Here is a 17,151-nt window from a genome sequence, read left to right as displayed (position 1 = left end):
ATTGGATCAGATTGTTACTATTAATGTTTGATGCATTATTATTATTATTATTATTATTATTATTATTATTATTATTATTGGTGTTGGAAGCCGCCCACAGTGGCTAGGACAGCCTAGCCAGATGGGTGGGGTATAAATAAATATTATTCTAGCATTGCAGAGGGTTGACTAGATGCCCCTTCGGGTCCCTTCTCTACGATTCGCCCTTGGTCACAGGCTCAGTCCATACAAGGATCTCAGCAATTCTGACGACTAGCTGAGGAGCCCATGCTTAAGAGCCATCTCAGCCACCGGCTTGCCGCTGCTTGCCTTACTTTGGCTTCAGATGCTTGACGGGAAACAAAAGCCCGAGGAGCGTCGTTCCCCGCGCGGAGAAGCGAGAGAACGGCAGTCCGCCTGCCAGCGTTTCGTCGCGCCGGAAATGACGCCCCGCTCGAGCGGAAGCCGGAAGCGTCGGACGCGGCTGGCGGAGGCGGAGGGGCGTGGGAGGCGTACGCCGTTTGCGGTCTCTTCCTTCCCCTCCGCCGGAGCGCCGTGAGGTGAGGAGGGCGCCCATGACGACCTGGGTCCTTCCCGGAGCGTAGCCGGCGTGGCGACTGAGGGGGAAGCGAAGGGAGCCGGCAAGCCAGTTCGCGCTGGGGTCCTCCTCCTCGGGCGACCGGGTGAGTGGCACGCGGGCGGGGGGACCCTCTTGATACCCCCTGAGCCTCGGGGTGGCTTCGGGTGTCCAGGCGAGCTCGCCCTGCAGGTGAGAGCCGTTCGAGGTGGTTTCCTAGCGACGCCTTGTCTCCTCACCTGTGGCCGAAGAATCAGAGAACTGTAGAGCTGGAAGGGACCCCGGGAGTCATCGAGTCCAACCCCCTGCAATGCAGGAATCTCAACTAATCCGTGACAGGTGGCCATCTAACCTCTGCTTATAAGCCTCCAAGGAAGGAGAATTTGCCAACATCCAATGAAGTCCGTTCCACTGACAGCACAGCACCCACTCTTTAGGTTTTTTTTTTTTTTACTCTCAGTTCCTTTCTCATTGCCAAGGTTTCAGACACACACACCTCTGTCAGATTAAGTGCTACTTTCACAGTAACAAGAAGCATGGGAATAAATGGAGCCTGATGACACACGTGTGTGTGTGTGGGTCTGTCCTGCCCCTCCCCCCGTGATGGAAATTCACTGAATCTAAGTGGCTTGTGGGTGTGCCTGTAGGAGAAGAGGAGCATTGATGCCCACATGCAAAAGGAAGCTGTAGTGTTCATACCAACTTAGGTGTCCCAACACCTGATCAACAGTGTCAGCTTTACTGGTGCCAGTTAGCATGCTTGATTCATATCAAAAGTAATCTTTTACTCTCAGGGAATTCAGTCTCTTATCTGCTCCCCGGCTGTCATCAATGACTGTGTGGGATAAGGCGATAGTACTAAGCCTAGTTTTCTGCCGCTTCTTGATCCAGGCTTGAAACGAATATGCAGGTCCTTAATTTCTGAATGTAGCTGTCCAGTGCTGGAAATTCTAGGCTTTTACCAGTCTAGATGTGAATGTGCACAGAGAAGATAGCTTTATTTGCCTCACTTTCATGGGATCTGCAGAGAATATTTAACCATCTGCTGTTATTCAGATAGCCTGTTAGAAGTACACATTGGACAAACATTTTTAAATGTCAATAAAGGAGTATTTCACCTTGCATTTCCTACTAATTTGGATCTTTAGTGGCTTTCAAAGCCACTGTTCTTCAGTAATGCACATTCTGTTTTACTGCACTGGTACAGAGCTTACTGTACTTCCATTTTCCTGATTAGTATCAGTCCAGTTTTTGACACATTTGTGAAGTAATGTGGAAATTACTGGGCATTAGTCTGGGGATATGTATTCTAGAACCCTGTCACTTTCCTTTAATTTATTGATTTTCTCAGAAAGCTACTGGTGCTAATTGGGTAGTATCTAATTCTAAATGTGACCGTGAGGATGCAAACGCAGTTTATTATTTTTTAGCAGGAAATTTCATAGGCTTTATTTAATATTATTTGTTTTGTAGCAGTTATAAAATATGATTAAGTATCTCCATGGAATGACTGTGTATGCTGTAGCCTGGCATGGAAAAATATTTTCCTCAGCGACATAAGAACTTGTCATGAATGCGTGATCTCAGTGATGCATCAGGATATTCCATTGTTTGGTGGGAAGAAGGTGTCAATTAGTTTCATTAAAATGCTAAGATATTATAGTGTAATACTAAGGGTAGTGTTGTTTTAGACATTGAAACTTTGTAATCTATGTTCTGGGAGGGACACCTTAATAAGTTAGAGAAGCTTAATGAAGAAGGCTTGCAGCATGTGGATCAACTTGAGGGAGGTGGAAGTGATTGTTTTGGTGCTTTTTGGTAGTAGAATGTGAAAACTTTTTCAGATAGATCCAAAGCCCATAAGACAGGCATAGGCGGCAAACTCGGCCCTCCAGATGTTCCTGTTCCTTGCCGTCTTGAAGCTGTTTTTTCTCCAAGGGCAGGAAAGCAGACTGGGTGGTGGTGGTTATGTTGAGTGGACAGCTGCAGTAAGGGGAAGTATTAACAGTTAAGCAACCCTTGCTTTTCCATTCCTAATCAGAGTCTGTGAAGTCGTTTTCCTTTAAATAGCAGTGAAACCATACTAGGCAGGCATGAGGCCCAAATGTAGTCCTGCAGAATAGTAAATGCATAATAGTAAATTACCAATAAACTTGTATTCCTTCTGATTACTGATAGATTTGGCAAAGAGAGCTAAGAACGCTATTTTGCTGAGGCAGTCTAGCTGAAATGTTTAAGAGCATACACACCCACTGTCATTGTTGCTACAATACCTGGCATCTTCCTGTTATCTCTGTTCTGCATGTGGTAAATTGGCATGCCTCTAGGCAGGAATGGGGTTGGTCATAGAATGGTATTTTGCTGGGTGTAGTTATGTTGCCTTGGGAATAACTTATCAGTCACAATTAAAAGTGTTAACACTTCTTAATTTAAAACTGTTATATTGCAAATCATCCAGTGTGAAATAAAACAACTTTAATCTTCCACAAGCCATGATTGCATAAAAGAATAGTTTTAGAGAATAAATACCTTAAGATTGTACAAGTAAAAATAAAATTCTGGCAAATGTTAAGTATATACAGTTTAATATGTGACTGAATACCTAACATGTGCATTCCTTTACAGAAATTTGGGTTTATTTTTTCTAGAAACTGTAAAATAGCAAGCTGAAATATAAATAAAACTTCAGGGCATTTCAGCTTTATCTGTTCTGCTATCTGCAGAGTTGGTACTATTACTTACCGTATTTTTCACTCCATAGGGCGCACCTGACCATAGGGCACACCTAGGTTTTTTTTGAGGGGGGGATAAAGAAAAAAAGCTCTTCAGGCTGCTATCCGCAAGCCTTCAGAGCTCGGCGGGAACTCCTGCCGCGCTCAGAAGGCTTGCGGATAGGTGCCTGAAGCCCGGGGAGCGCAGTGCTGCACTCCCCGGGCTTCAGGCTGCTATCCGCAAGCCTTCGGAGCTCTCAGAAGGTTTGCGGATAGCTGCCTGAAGCCTGGAGAGTGAGAGGGGTCTGTTGAAAACAACAGCATTTTCATCTTAACTGATATTCTAGTGTGCAGTACAGTTGCAATCCACTAGAGCACAATAATGTTTTTATTTTATTTTAATTACATGGATTTCTGACCAGGTTGCCACAAATTAAACGTACCCTTTTAATAAAAAAATTCCTTCCTGTAGCACCTTAAAGACCAACAGAGGTGCTACAGGAAGGAATTTTTTTATTTGGACTATGGCAGACCAACACGGCTACCCATCTGTAACTGTACCCTTTTAAATTTTGTTTTTCCATATATTCTGTTTTCCAGAAGCTTGTGGGAAAGGTGGCTTGTTTCATTATGTGTGCGTCAGTCAAATATAACACCCGGGGTCCAGCCCTCATCCCAAGAATGAAGACTAAACACCGCATTTACTACATTGCTCTCTTCTCCATTGTGCTGTTGGGCCTCATTGCTACAGGCATGTTCCAGTTCTGGCCACACTCCATAGAGTCCTCAAATGATTGGACAGTTGAAAAACGCAGCATTCATGATGTGCCTGTGGTCAAGATTCCAGCAGACAGTGCCATCCCAGAACGAGGAGATCTCAGCTGCAGGATGCATACATGTTTTGATGTCTACCGCTGTGGCTTCAATCCCAAAAATAAGATCAAAGTCTATATTTACTCTCTAAAGAAGTATGTGGATGAATACAACATGCCTGTGAGTCATACCATTTCCAGGGAATACAATGACCTGTTAACCGCCATCTCCGACAGTGACTTCTACACAGATGACATCAATCGTGCCTGTCTCTTTGTGCCATCAATTGACGTACTCAACCAGAATATGCTCCGTATCAAGGAAACTGCTCAGGCTTTGGCACAGCTCTCCCGGTACTTACACATATCTTACTGTGAATGCTAGAGCTACAACAGTAAAACAAGGGTAAGGGGACTAAGAGGGGAAACCAGATAGTCAAGGAGTGCATTGGTTTTCAGTCTTAATTATTGACCACCCTGTTCTCCCACTGTTTGGTAATTATTCATTTGGGCTTGAACATCAAGCAGGCCAATTGCAACTCATTTGAGAGTGCCTGGTTCAGAAATCATGCGAATGATGACATTTATGGCTAATCTGTGACCTTTGGGCTCCTGCATTTTTTGTAGAGCTGTTTTGTTACAGAGTGGCTTTGGATGTGTGCTTATCTCTGAAGCTCTGGTTTCAAGCATGTGTGGTGGTCTCATTTCCCCATCATTTTTCTTTCTCAGTTGGAATCATGGGACAAATCACCTCTTGTTCAACATGTTGCCTGGAGGACCACCTGACTACAACACAGCCCTTGATGTTCCAAGAGACAGGTAGGCAACTCTGGGTGCAACTTGGCTTGAAGCAGAGGGGTTTGTATGGGGTTAACACAGATTGAGTGAGGGACATCCACATTCCCACACTACCCCTGTACCTTTAACCTATCAGCTTGCTTCTCCATCTCCTTGTTCTTTAGCATGATACATCTTAGGTTGCGTCCTGTTTACAGCTTCCTCCTCTCACTTCTCTCTCAGACCTCAATATGAGAGAGAGGTCATCTTTAACTGTCCTCTGAGAAGCAAAGGAGCAGGCATGGCTTCCTTGTTGTTCTCTAGACTAGTTAGTTGGGCTAGAACTAGAAACCTTTCTATCCAAGCTACGTGTATCCTACAATAAACAACTTTATTATTTTCTTACCTACAAGCATCTCCATGTGGGATTGCAGCAAGAAGAGTCTACTCTCTAACCGTGATTTGCTAGCTAAGTGCTGCACTTTCTGCATACTAAGGTGTTTCAACAGGGTAATTGGCCCACTTCTCCCAAAAGGCAACTTGTTGCTGTTTCTTTGAGACTTTTTAGAACAAGTCTCTAAATAAGATCCAGAGCTGTTGGGAATCAAAGTGTGAATTTATTTATATTTCATAGAATCGTAGAATTGTAGAGTTGGAAGAGACCAAGAGGAAAATCTAGTCCAACTCCCTGCAATGCAGGAATCTTTTGCCCAACATGGGGCTCGAATCCATGACCTTGAGAGTCTTATGTGGCGTACATACTTTCCCCTTCTCCATTTTATCCTCATAACATCCCTATGAGGTAAATTAGGCTGAGAGACAGTTACTGGCACAAAATCACCTAGTGGGCTTTAGCATTGAGTGGGGATTTGAACACTGATCTGCTGGATCCTTGCCCAGCACTTAAACCACTACTCCACTCTGGCTGTGAGTGGCTGAATGCTTTGGACTGGCCCGGTCAGCACTTACCCTCCTCGTGCCATTTTGTCAGCTTTGCTGCTTCTGAAACTTAATGGAACATAAATATACTGCTTCCTAAAACAAATTACTTCTACATAGCATTTAACTAGTTGGCCTTGATTTACAGTCAACCAAAGGGTATCCTCCTATTGAAGACGAGAACTTTTTTAAAATCTAAGTTCTACATCTTAGAAACATGGCTTCAGTTTGTCTCTACTGACTGTTAGTATCTGCATATCTTTATGTGGAGGTTTTGCCATTGATTTGAGTGGAATTTGGATTGCCCTCAAATTCTTGTGTATATATAGAAAGTTACACTCCAGAAGTTCCTGTACAGAGAGCAATCAAGGAGTATTTTTGTTTCCTCTCTATGACTTGTCAGAAAAAAGGATTATTGTGTATGTATTGGTAATTTAGTTTTTTAGCATCTTATGTCACAATACTTGAATCCCTCCTGTGTATATATGATGTGATTGGCCAGTAGAGGACAGTCAAGTATTATTATTTTACCATCTAAATGTGTAAGTGTGTGTGTGTTCTTTAGAAAATCCAAGGTATAAGTCAACCTGATTAAATATTTGATATCACTAGGTGTAAGTTTCCACATTTTTATTTATAAACTCTTATAGGATTCTGTGCCCTGCCCTCCCCATTATAGGTTAAATAAATAAAACATTTTGTCTAACCCATATGCTTTTTTGCTGCCACTTTTTAACTCCAGTCTGTTTCTTTAGCCACTTTCTACTACACACAGCAGCAAGGTATAGACATGGGCTGAGCAAACTCAGAGACTTGCATCAAATATGTTATTATTTATTAAAACTTATTTAATATAATAGGGATTTACTTGAAGGCAGGTTATTTAATCAATTAATAATAATAATACCCCAGCCACTCTGGGTGGCTTACAGCATATATTGAAACATAATAAAACATCAAGCATAAAAAACTTCCTGATAAAGGTCTGTCTTTAGATGTCTTCTAAAAGTTATGTAGTTGTTTATCTCTTTGACATCTGAAGGGAGGGTGTTCCACAGGCAGGGTGCCAGTACCGAGAAGGTCCTCTGCCTGGTTCCCTGTAACTTCACATCTCGCAGTGAGGGAACCAGCAAAAGACCCTCAGAGGAAGTGTCCGGGCTGAATGATGGGGGTGGAGACGCTCCTTTTTAGAAGACATCTGAAGGCAGCCCTGTTTAGGGAAGTTTTTTATGTTTGAAGTTTTATTCTGTTTAATATTCTTGTAGGAGCCACCCAGAGTGGCTGGGGAAACCCAGTCAGATGGGTGGGGTATAAATTATTATTATTATTATTATTATTATTATTATTATTATTATTATTATATTACTGGGCCAAGGCCGTTTAGGGCACTTTGAATTGTGCTCAGAAATGCACTGGGAGCCAATGAAGAACCTTTAGGACCTTTGTTGATAAAATCCCGGCAGCCACTCCCAGTCACCGGTCTAGCTGCCACATTCTGGATTAGTTGTAGTTTCCAAGTCACCTTCAAAGGTAGCCCCACGTAGAGCGTATTGCAGTAGTCCAAGTGGGAGATACCAGATCATGCACCACTCTGGTGTGACAATCTGCAGGCAGGCAGGGTCTCAGCCAGCATACTAGACAGCCACCCTTGACACAGAATTGACCTGCACCTCCATGGAGAGCTGTGATTCCAAAATGACTCCCAGGCTGTGTACATGGCCCTTCAGGGCACAATTACCCCATTCAGGACCAAGGAGTCCCCCACACCTGTCCGTCCTCTGTCCCCCAAAACAATACTTCTGTCTTGTGAGGATTCAACCTCAATCTGTTAGCCACCATCCACCCTCCAGCCGCTTCCAGACACTCACACAGGACCTTCATTGGTTATGATTTGAAGAAGAGGTTGAAGTGGATATCTTCTGCATGCTGGTGAGCACCCAGCCCAAACTCCCTGATGATCTCTCCCAGTGGCTATATATAGGTGTTGAAAAGCATTGGGGAGAGGACAGAGCTCTGAGGCACCCCACAAATGAGAGCCCAGGGTTCTGAACACTCATCCCCCAACACCACTTTCTGGACATGGTTCAGGAGGAAGGAGTGGAACCACTGCATAACAGTGCCCCCAGCAATACTTGGTTTGTTAATAGATAGTTGATATGCCACTGTTACTTTAGCAGATGTTACTGGTGCTTTAAAAGTGTTGTTGCTAGTTCTCATCCCTGTGCATAGTTAATAGCCAGTCCCCTTTTCTCCTCTTATGGTTAACTCACAAATACTCCACCTGAAGCCTTCTCTCTGGTCAGGGTTTTCCAAAGCGATACAGGGTGGAACAGGATCTCCCAGCTGTCACTTCTTGGTTTTGGTTTTCTTCTGAAACCTTCCTCCTGGTCAGGCACTTGAACACCAGGACTTGGCCATGAAGACGTCACAGTTCTCTTCTCTGATGTCTCCTGCAGTCAACAGTCACCTTCTGACCAGAGTTGTAGTAACTTACTGGAGAATTTCCTTCAGAGTCTTCCTCTCCAGACTAGCTTTCCCCCACTTCTGCCTAGAAGTCTCTTTACTTTCTGATGGCTGATTAAAAATCTCCACACAATATTGTGCCTGTCTTTATATTCTCTGTCAGAACCTTTTTGGAATATACTGTATGTACTTGACCAGTAGGTATAGGGTGGTATACAAAATAATAATAGTAATAATAATAATAATAATAATAATAATCCCATAGAAATGGGTCAGTGGGTAGACACTCACTAACATTGGATATCAGCCAGTGATTTTGAACAGAATGTACACTAAGTGACCTATCACAATGTGACCCATTTCAATTCTCCTGTCCCATATAAAAGCCAGATTCTGGTGTTAGCTGTCATAACGGAAAACCTTACAAGAATGTAAACACCTCTTTTGAAACTAACAGCCTAGCTGCTTCTTGGCATGCTGCCAACTGAGCCTCCACACATTATCTTTTCCTGGCTTCAGTCACAACTGAACTGCCAGTTTTTTCTCTTCATACCGTTAACCCTTTACCAAACAAGCACTGTTTATAACAGAGCAGTGTTGCTAAATTTAAAATTTCCCTCACCATGATCCTTTTTCCTCCCACTTGCCTTCAGAAATCTAAGAGTTAATATTTTGGTTCTTGTGCTGCAGAGCGCACACCCAAACTGAAATACTTAACTGGGTGTTGGTTCCCTGTGGCTTTGCTTAGGTAGATGCACACCTGCGTTCTCAAGGTTGATGAAGTGGGGTTAACATTGCTTACTGGATCTAAATTAAAACAATCTGGTTACTATTTCTTAATTAGGAAGGAGAAACAAGGAGCAAAAGTGCAGGAGAAGTAACATATGAGCCAAATTCAGTTTTTTCTTGCTTTCTTGTTCAACACCTCTGAATTCATGTGAAATTGGGAATGTGAGGCTTGAAGGATAACAGCAGCATTCTGCAGTGCTGTGCTGCATGTCACTTAAAATAAATGGAAAAGAATGCAAAATAATCACTTTGGTTTTAGGACCTAAAACTCATTCAACACTTCCCTCATCTAGGTCTCTTTCTGTAAACACACATGTAGCCTGGGCTGGTATGTTTGAGTTTGCTTCCATTTTTTTATGGGAGGTTTGAAATATTATATTTTTTCAGCACCTTTTGGGTGATTTCCAACATTAGTTAGAATACACTTGAAATCAATGGACATTGAACTCTGGAACTCTGAAAGCAGTTCACAGCATTTATATACTATTAATTGTTGCTCCTTTCAGGAGTTCAGCAACAGCTGTTTCTGGTTTTTTTAGTGCTCAAAATTAGTCATGGAAAATAACTTATAACTGATATAAACCAAATATTTGTTGTCGTCCCCCCCCCCCCCCGAGCATGAGTTTTGTTGGTTGAGTAGAATGTGTTTAGATGATCAAGGAGTTCATGTGGGCTTGAAGGGGTGGGGTCATAGGAAAGGTGAGAAGGCACCAAATTTCCATGCTCATGAATGCTGGAACTTCTGCTTTTCACTAGAGGTTGCATTAAATGACCCTGCAAGTGGAAGACAACTCACACAACAGAACTTTCTCTCCCTCCTGCCTGCAGCCCCTGTACCCACCCAAAGGCTTTCCATGGGGTTGAGCAGGGGGCTACAGAACATTGCCAGCTCTGCCACATGGGGCTGAAGTGAGTGGGGGATCATCTCTTGCTCATGTGACCACTGGAATCCTCTCATTGTCTTCTCAGCCATGAGGACTAGTATTTTATTTAAAAGTACTGTATTTACAGGACTTTCACATCACATTTCATGCAAAATTCTGTGTTGGATCCTGATGGTGAGCTACTCTGGGCTCAAAGTATTTCATATTCTTAGGTACCAGTAGCTGCAGCAGCTTGAATGATCAGTTGAAGAAATTCACTCCCAGTTAACTCAATAGTAAATGTATGTAGTGAGCAGCTGCACAGCCCAGTAGTGGTCCTAGCACAGTGCCTATAATGGACATGTATCTATTTCACTGAGCGAAGTTTAAGATCTAAGTGAAGTAGATGCTAGTTGGAAGTAGTATGTCTGGCCCTGTTCGTTTTAGTGTCTGGAAATAATAAATTCTACTGCTGTTCAGGGGTTGTTGTTTTTTTGGCATGTACTTGAAGTGATGGGTTATGTTCATCTAATCTCCAGGACCTGAAGTGATTAAAAAAAATAAAAAAGTATGCTAATTTTCCTGCAATGTGAAAATCGCCTTCCCCATAGGGAAGTGCTATAGCTCAGTGATGGAATATATGCTTTGCCTACGCTAGGTCCAAGGTTCAGTCTCCAGGTAGGGTTGGGAAAGACCCTTGTTCGAAAGGTAACTTGAATTTAAATTCACTGTTTAATGCAAGCCCTACTTTGGGTGGAATCTTGAAGATTCTTCCTTTGCGCTTCTACTGAGGTTGGACTGGGTGTGTGTTCTTGATTCTTCCTTTGAAGTTTGAATAACCTGACATCATAGGACATAAAGAGGTTTACAGGAGGAGACACCCACCTTTAAAAATGGACCTGCTCATGGGATCTGATTCCCCACCCCTGAAACAAAGGTCTCTTTACTCATGGAAGTTTCTTAAAGGACTGTAATCTGAGTTGTTTTAGGTGTGAGGTGCCAAAACTACATATATAAAGAAATAAAAGTTCTCACTTCTCAAAAGCTGTACAGAGACAAAACAGTATTTGGGAGATAATTTTATTTCTGATGTATTATCTGCAATTTTAAGAGTAATACAGCGAAGTCCTTCCCCCTAGAATGTGATGCTTAGGCACACAGTCGACTGTAATGAGAGGGGAAATGATGTTTGGGTTTTCCCCTGTTGTAAAACAACGCATGACCCAGATTAATACCACATTGCCAGTAACATGTTCCAAGAGATGCAGTCTTCTTTCAATCTAGATGTGTATACTAGATCCAGGGTATTAAAGATGAACTTTGCATCGCATCAGGTCATAGGCTACTTTCTGGGAAGGGCAGGCTGAGAGCACCTGTCATCTGAAGGCTCTCTTCACTTAATATTTATCAATGTATTTCAAAAATGTATACCACCTTTCCATTTAAAATCCATTGAGAGCACCTTAAAGGTGGATAGAATAGTGTTTCCTAGCCAGGATGACTGTGTTCTACCACAGCCGTGGGATTTTCTGGGAATTACAAGTGGGGAAAGTGCTGTTGAACTCAGGGTCTGCTTGCAAGCTTCTCTTAGGCATCTGATCAGCAACTGTGAGAACAGGATGCTGGACTAAATGGGACAGTGGTCTGATCCAGCAAATCGAGCTGTGCTTATGCTCTTCTTTGAACCTAGAATGCCTATGTAGGATCTTCAGGTATCTGAACTCATTACATATATTGTTTTTGAATCAAAATGTTTCTAAAACTACAGCGAGAGCTTGCCATTTTCCTCCACTCCACCTCTCTGATTTTCTGTCTTTTGAATAGGTGTTGGGTTGTTGCGGTGGCAGGGGGGAATATAGCTGTAACTTATCTTTTTCCTTTTCTCCTCAGAGCTCTGTTGGCAGGAGGAGGTTTTTCTACGTGGACCTACCGACAAGGCTATGATGTCAGCATTCCTGTTTATAGTCCACTGTCCGCAGAGGTGGAACTGCCAAATAAAGGGCTGGGGTAAGCTGAAGATGAGTGGGAGTATGCAGCATATTTTGTCTTCTTGCTAACAATGCCATATAATGCCAGCTGCATCTGAGCTGCTAAGAAATTCAGTCCAGAAAACCAAAAGCATGCAGTATTGGGGATGGGGGGGAAGCTGCTTGTATAACTGCTCTTGTAATTGTTGAGAGCTATGAGACCGAAATATGGCTGCGTATTATCTGTCAACAGATTATCTCATAAGTGCTATAGAAAGCCCAAGTTCTAATTACACTTATCAAGGTTTCCTGAGCAATAATGGATGCTTTCCCTGGGAACCTCTGACATTTGCTTTAATTAGCAAAAGTTAACACCTAACAGTTGGGGAGGAAGGGAAATTTATCAAAGTGAAAGTGGTTTCTGCTGCTCCAGGCTTGGCCACCATCACAGGCTAAAACATGTGACTTGCTTTCGGGATCATGTTTCTGAAAAGGGTTTGTCTCTCTTGTTATGTGTCCCTGGATTCTGCCGCCTTCCCCACCCTAGTAGTATTTGGAAATTTCAAACCTCCAAAATAAGAGTGCCTAATTTTCACTGTCTTGCTTTCCTTGCTGAATCCACTAGAGTAGAACTGCAGTGAAGAGTGGACAGAAACCTTGGAGCAGGAAACCATGCATTTGGTCAGGAACCAGAGCAAATGGGAACTGAAAATTACTTTACAATTTAGTGGGTATTTGGGCTTTCCATGGTACTCATACAATAATGTTCACTCCTTTCAGCTTTAGTTAAGCAACTTACATAAACACTCTTTCTCAACCTATCTCCAGCGATCTTTTGCTGAAGTAAGATAGACATTGAGAGTACTGAATCATAGGCATTGTTTCTCTCTCACAAACATTTTTTGTCAAATGAGACAGTGTCACTTCTGGAGAAAAGTCAGTTACAAAGGGAGGAATTCAACATTGTGCTTTTCTGATCATTTCTTCAGCACAAGCATTTCTACTTATCAGACAGAATGATCTTTCCTCCCCCTGCTGGCTGTTCTAGAAGTGGTCCCGACCCTCCAGAGCAGATTTGGGGGAGGCGTGGGGGAAGAGGGAAACAAGAGAAAGCCTCATTAGTTGAACTATCCCAGGTTAGTTGAATCCAGGCCAATAATTTCAGTGAATGGGAAATGGCATGTATTCTTGCAGTCTTGTCTACAGGACACTAATTTGAATATATATATAATAAAACCACAGCTAATGTACTTTTAAAGAAAGCAAAACAGTGCACAGTAAATAATTGTGCATATCTTTGCCATATCTGTTGGGGAACCTCCCCCCAGAAAAAGTATCAGAAGACTTCCTAAGTATGTAGAAAAATATTTGTGTATTTGTAAATTAAGAGAAATGCCACCACCAGCCCTGCTAAAAACAAACAAGGACTGAACATCCTTCGTGGTTTCCAGAACTCATAAATAATTGAAGTCAGGTGAACATTTAATTACTGCATTTATATCCCACCTTTTATCCAGGCAGCTCAAGGTGCCATATAGATTCCTACCCTTCCCATTTTAACTCTGCAACAACTCTTTGAGGCAGGTTAGGCTAAGCAACTATGGTTTGTCCAAGGTCATAGTGGGTTCAAATCCCCTGAGAGTGGAGATTTGGACCCTAGTCTCCCAGGTCATAGTCTGATACTCCAACCACTTTAGAAGCAGTTCACCAACTTTAAAAGATATGTTATAGGATTTTTTTTTAGTGTTCCTGAAAATTTTGAATTTTTCCACAGGGGAAAAATTCAAAACAGCCCCCTCCTCCCCTCCAACTCCCCCTTTCCCTCCCTCCCCACCTCTGTTCTGAACTTTCACATATCTGGGTTCAGTCCAACTTACAGTTTTCTTTAATAAGGACTGAAGGCTGTGTTGTGAATTAAGAGAAATATATTTAAAGTTCTGTTCTGCTCACAGTTGTGCATGTTAGGTGTTCACTATTGTATGGAAATTGATTTCCCTTTTTATTCATAGTTGGGCTTGAATGGCAATTTTTTAAAAATAGCGACTTCCAGTCATGTACCACTTAGCTAAGATCATCGGCATTTATTGTATTTGCCTGAAGCTGTGCTGATGCATATTTTAACTGTTAATTTGTTTTGGAAATCTGAGATGAGAGTTCAGTTTCATTTTATTACACATCTGTGGCTTTGCAGATATAAAGCCTGGAGTGCCTGCAGTAAGCATGTGGGGAAGACTTCAGATAACAGGTTTTAAAAAACACTAATCTCTACATATATCTTGCATCTCAGAGCATCAAGTAGGAATATTTATCTTCATATGTGCTACAAAGTTGTAAATGTAAGAGGCAGCTATTAAAAGAAGGTAAAGATATGGGAAATAGTTGAGGCACTGGTTAATTTAAGGTCTTACCATAGACCAATGAGGTTCAAAGGTGGGATTATATACCTGGTAGCTACCTCTCTCAGAACAACCTGCTGGTTTTTGAGGTTTGTAAAGCAGGTGCTCAGCAGACTGTATGTTGAACAAATGGCTCCAGATTACTCAAGTGAACCAAGACAGATGCGGTGAGGAAAGCGACCTCTCTTCCTGACCCAAAATATGGCAAGGAGTTAAACTCTGATTGTTAGAGACACATCTTGAGTTCCAATAACACAGTTGTGTGATTTAAGCTGTAGAATACTGCTTGTATTACTTTTAAAGTTATGAACACTTCACTGAAGAGTCGCATAGGTTTCTTACAAATTGCTACCCAGTCAGTAACACGCTTGTAACTTGGATTTTCTAATGTGTGTTTGTTGTTTCCAGAAGAAATCCATTTGATTATAACCGAGTTCTTGGTTGTTGTTTTTTTTTGGAAAAGAAGGAATGTCTGCATTGCATCATGGAGGATATAGGTCTTTAAGTTTTATGGAGAACTTGCTGTGTTAATAAGCAGAATTGGTATGGCAGCAGTTATCAAGAGGAAATGTCACTTCTGTTGTGCACTTGCCACATAAGTAGCACTTAGAACAAGCTGGCATTTAGCCAAATTAAGAAATGATGCAAGAGTTTAATTCAGTAGGAAATCCTTATCAGTATGATGCCAAGCCTCCTAAAATGCTGTGCTGTCCAATCTGCTTTTAAAGACTATTAGCAGTATTTACTGGGAGCGGAGTCCCACTTATTTCAGTAGTGCTTCCTTCCAAATAAGAATGCTTAATCTTGCTACACTACATTGTAGTTCTCTGCCTGCTTGTTCAAGTAAGTCCTGTTACCTTCAGTGAAACTGTCATGAGTGAACATGCAGAGGAACCGGCTGTAAACTTGCAATCTTGTCATACTTGTTCATGGTGGGACTCCTTGTGTATACTGCACTCATAGTTCACAACTATGTATTTTATTTATGTGCTAATATCTACTGCTAGTTGGGTCTTACAGCTTTGTATATGAATCCTCCTAGAATTCAACTTGATTGTGCCAGTATAGGATTATTTCCAACTCACTTCTTTCTAAAGTAAAGAGAAATGCTATGGCTATAAAGCTAACAAGTCTGAGTCCCGCAGCAGCATAAAGGGAAACACATACCAGATTATCTAGTGAGAATCCTGCAGGATTTGTCAGGCTCTCATTTATGGGGTCTTCAGTCCCCGTAGGTACTTCCTCCTTTCCTCTCAGATGGCTCTTCATCCTGAATACCGTTCTGACTTGGAGGCTCTTCAAGCTGAGAATGCAGAATCTGTGCTGATCCTGGACAAGTGTACCAACCTCTCAGAGGAAATCCCTTTTATTCGTAAGCGCTGCCACAAGAATCAGGTCTTTGATTATCCCCAGGTGCTTCAGGTAAGTCTGCCTATAGTGCCTCTATCGCTTTTGTATTTGATTACAGGAAATTATGGATTGTGACATATGCAATTCTATGCAATTTTTATTCTGAAGAATAAGATGTATTATACGGACTGATTACACTTTGGATATTGTTTGTTGCTGTCAGTTCTAAGGTGTTCTGATGTGTGATGCTATGTGCTACTTTTTTAGTTTAAAGGAGAGAGAGGATGATATACGGCTAAGTCATGCTCAAGAGTGGACCCATTGAAAGCAATGGAATTATGGGTGATATTAAACTAAGTTTGAATATGTAAAGTCTATTGCTTTCTTGAATATGAGTTGGTTGGATAGCCCCTTTAAGTTCATTGCTTTCAGTGGATCTGCTCTTTCTTTTCTTTTTAATTTTTTTTTGGACTTACTCCAGTGTCCAAATTCATTCTTGTACCGAGCATCGCTAAAGGGTTTCTTGTCCTCATACTTATTCTTGAGAGAGAGAAATTTTAGGTGGATGTGGCTTACAAATGTAAATGGCCAAGGACGTATTTGAAGAACATATTGCCGTAGTTAAATAACTGTACTTCCCTGAAGTCATGACAAATGAAGTTGTTAAACTAGATTTCATGCCTGTACTGCTTCACCCAGGAAGTGGCAGTTCTGTTATATCTACAGCTCCAAAGTCATATTTCGTTAGGCAAGGAAGATAACATCTGGCCTGCATGTCTCTTTAATGGCTGCAACATATACAGCATAAAGGTGCTTTGGTGTAGAAATATGGCAAGGGAGGTTTTGCTCCTAACTATAGCAAACTATCTCATTCTGTATGTAAGTTCAGAGATTAAAAAATGCACCATTATGCAGATGTTTAATTAGTTGCAAAAGAAAGATGCTTACAGTTCTGTGTTGAGTGGAAGGAAGGGCTTCCCTAAATTCAGATGTTCTGTCTGAAGATCAAACAGTTTCTCTTCCCCGTCTTTAAAGGCAGACAGAATCATCCTAGAATTGCAGTTGTGAGTTTTTGCGAGTTTAACAAATAAAACTTTGAGGAGAGCTGTCATGCAGAGATAGTTAAAATAGCTTTCCCTCACAGAACCCTGCATCTCCATTTGGAATGTCTGGCTGATAACGGTGATAATGTGAGGATATGTATTTATAGTAGCTTTTGTCTAGACAGGAAAAAAAGGCTAATTGGGTAAGAGGAGTGTATTCATCCACATCATAGTATTACTTTTCCCTCTTAAACCCATTTTTATTCCCTTACTCCTAGCAAAACTACAGGGGTTTCTTAACAAGTGATATTTGACTTTTTTGTTCCTTGTAAATATATGATAATATAATAGTATATTAATGGTAACTTATTAATATATGATAAAATAATCTGGCATTATGATTCCGGAGACCATGCATAACAACATGAGAAGAGCCTGCTGCATCAGGCCAGTGGCCCGTCTAGTCCAGCATCCTGTTTTCGCAG

The 17,151-nt window shown here is 41.7% G+C and overlaps 1 protein-coding gene across 4 annotated transcripts in view; it reads left to right on the top strand.

Moving 5' to 3' along the window:
- Nucleotides 1-431: 431 nt before the first annotated feature.
- EXT2 (exostosin glycosyltransferase 2) overlaps nt 432-17,151 on the top strand; it is an 80,445-nt gene continuing 63,725 nt past the window's right edge. For 3 of the 4 annotated variants that reach the window (XR_014516737.1, XR_014516738.1, XM_083464031.1), the window contains exons 1-5: nt 432-662; nt 3,868-4,433; nt 4,809-4,898; nt 11,801-11,917; nt 15,500-15,695. Coding sequence is in view for 2 of the 4 variants with exons in the window: in XM_083464031.1 (XP_083320157.1) it covers nt 3,898-4,433; nt 4,809-4,898; nt 11,801-11,917; nt 15,500-15,695 (939 nt within the window). In the remaining 2 variants the exon portion in view is untranslated. The remainder of the gene's footprint in view (nt 663-3,867; nt 4,434-4,808; nt 4,899-11,800; nt 11,918-15,499; nt 15,696-17,151) is intronic. The other variant, XM_083464032.1, reaches the window with a different exon arrangement.

The sequence above is a fragment of the Podarcis liolepis genome (assembly GCF_965112155.1).
Source record: "Podarcis liolepis genome assembly, chromosome: 1".
Lineage (NCBI taxonomy): Eukaryota > Metazoa > Chordata > Lepidosauria > Squamata > Lacertidae > Podarcis > Podarcis liolepis.
Note: the sequence above shows the minus strand (reverse complement) of the source record. Positions and strands in the feature narration are given on the sequence as shown.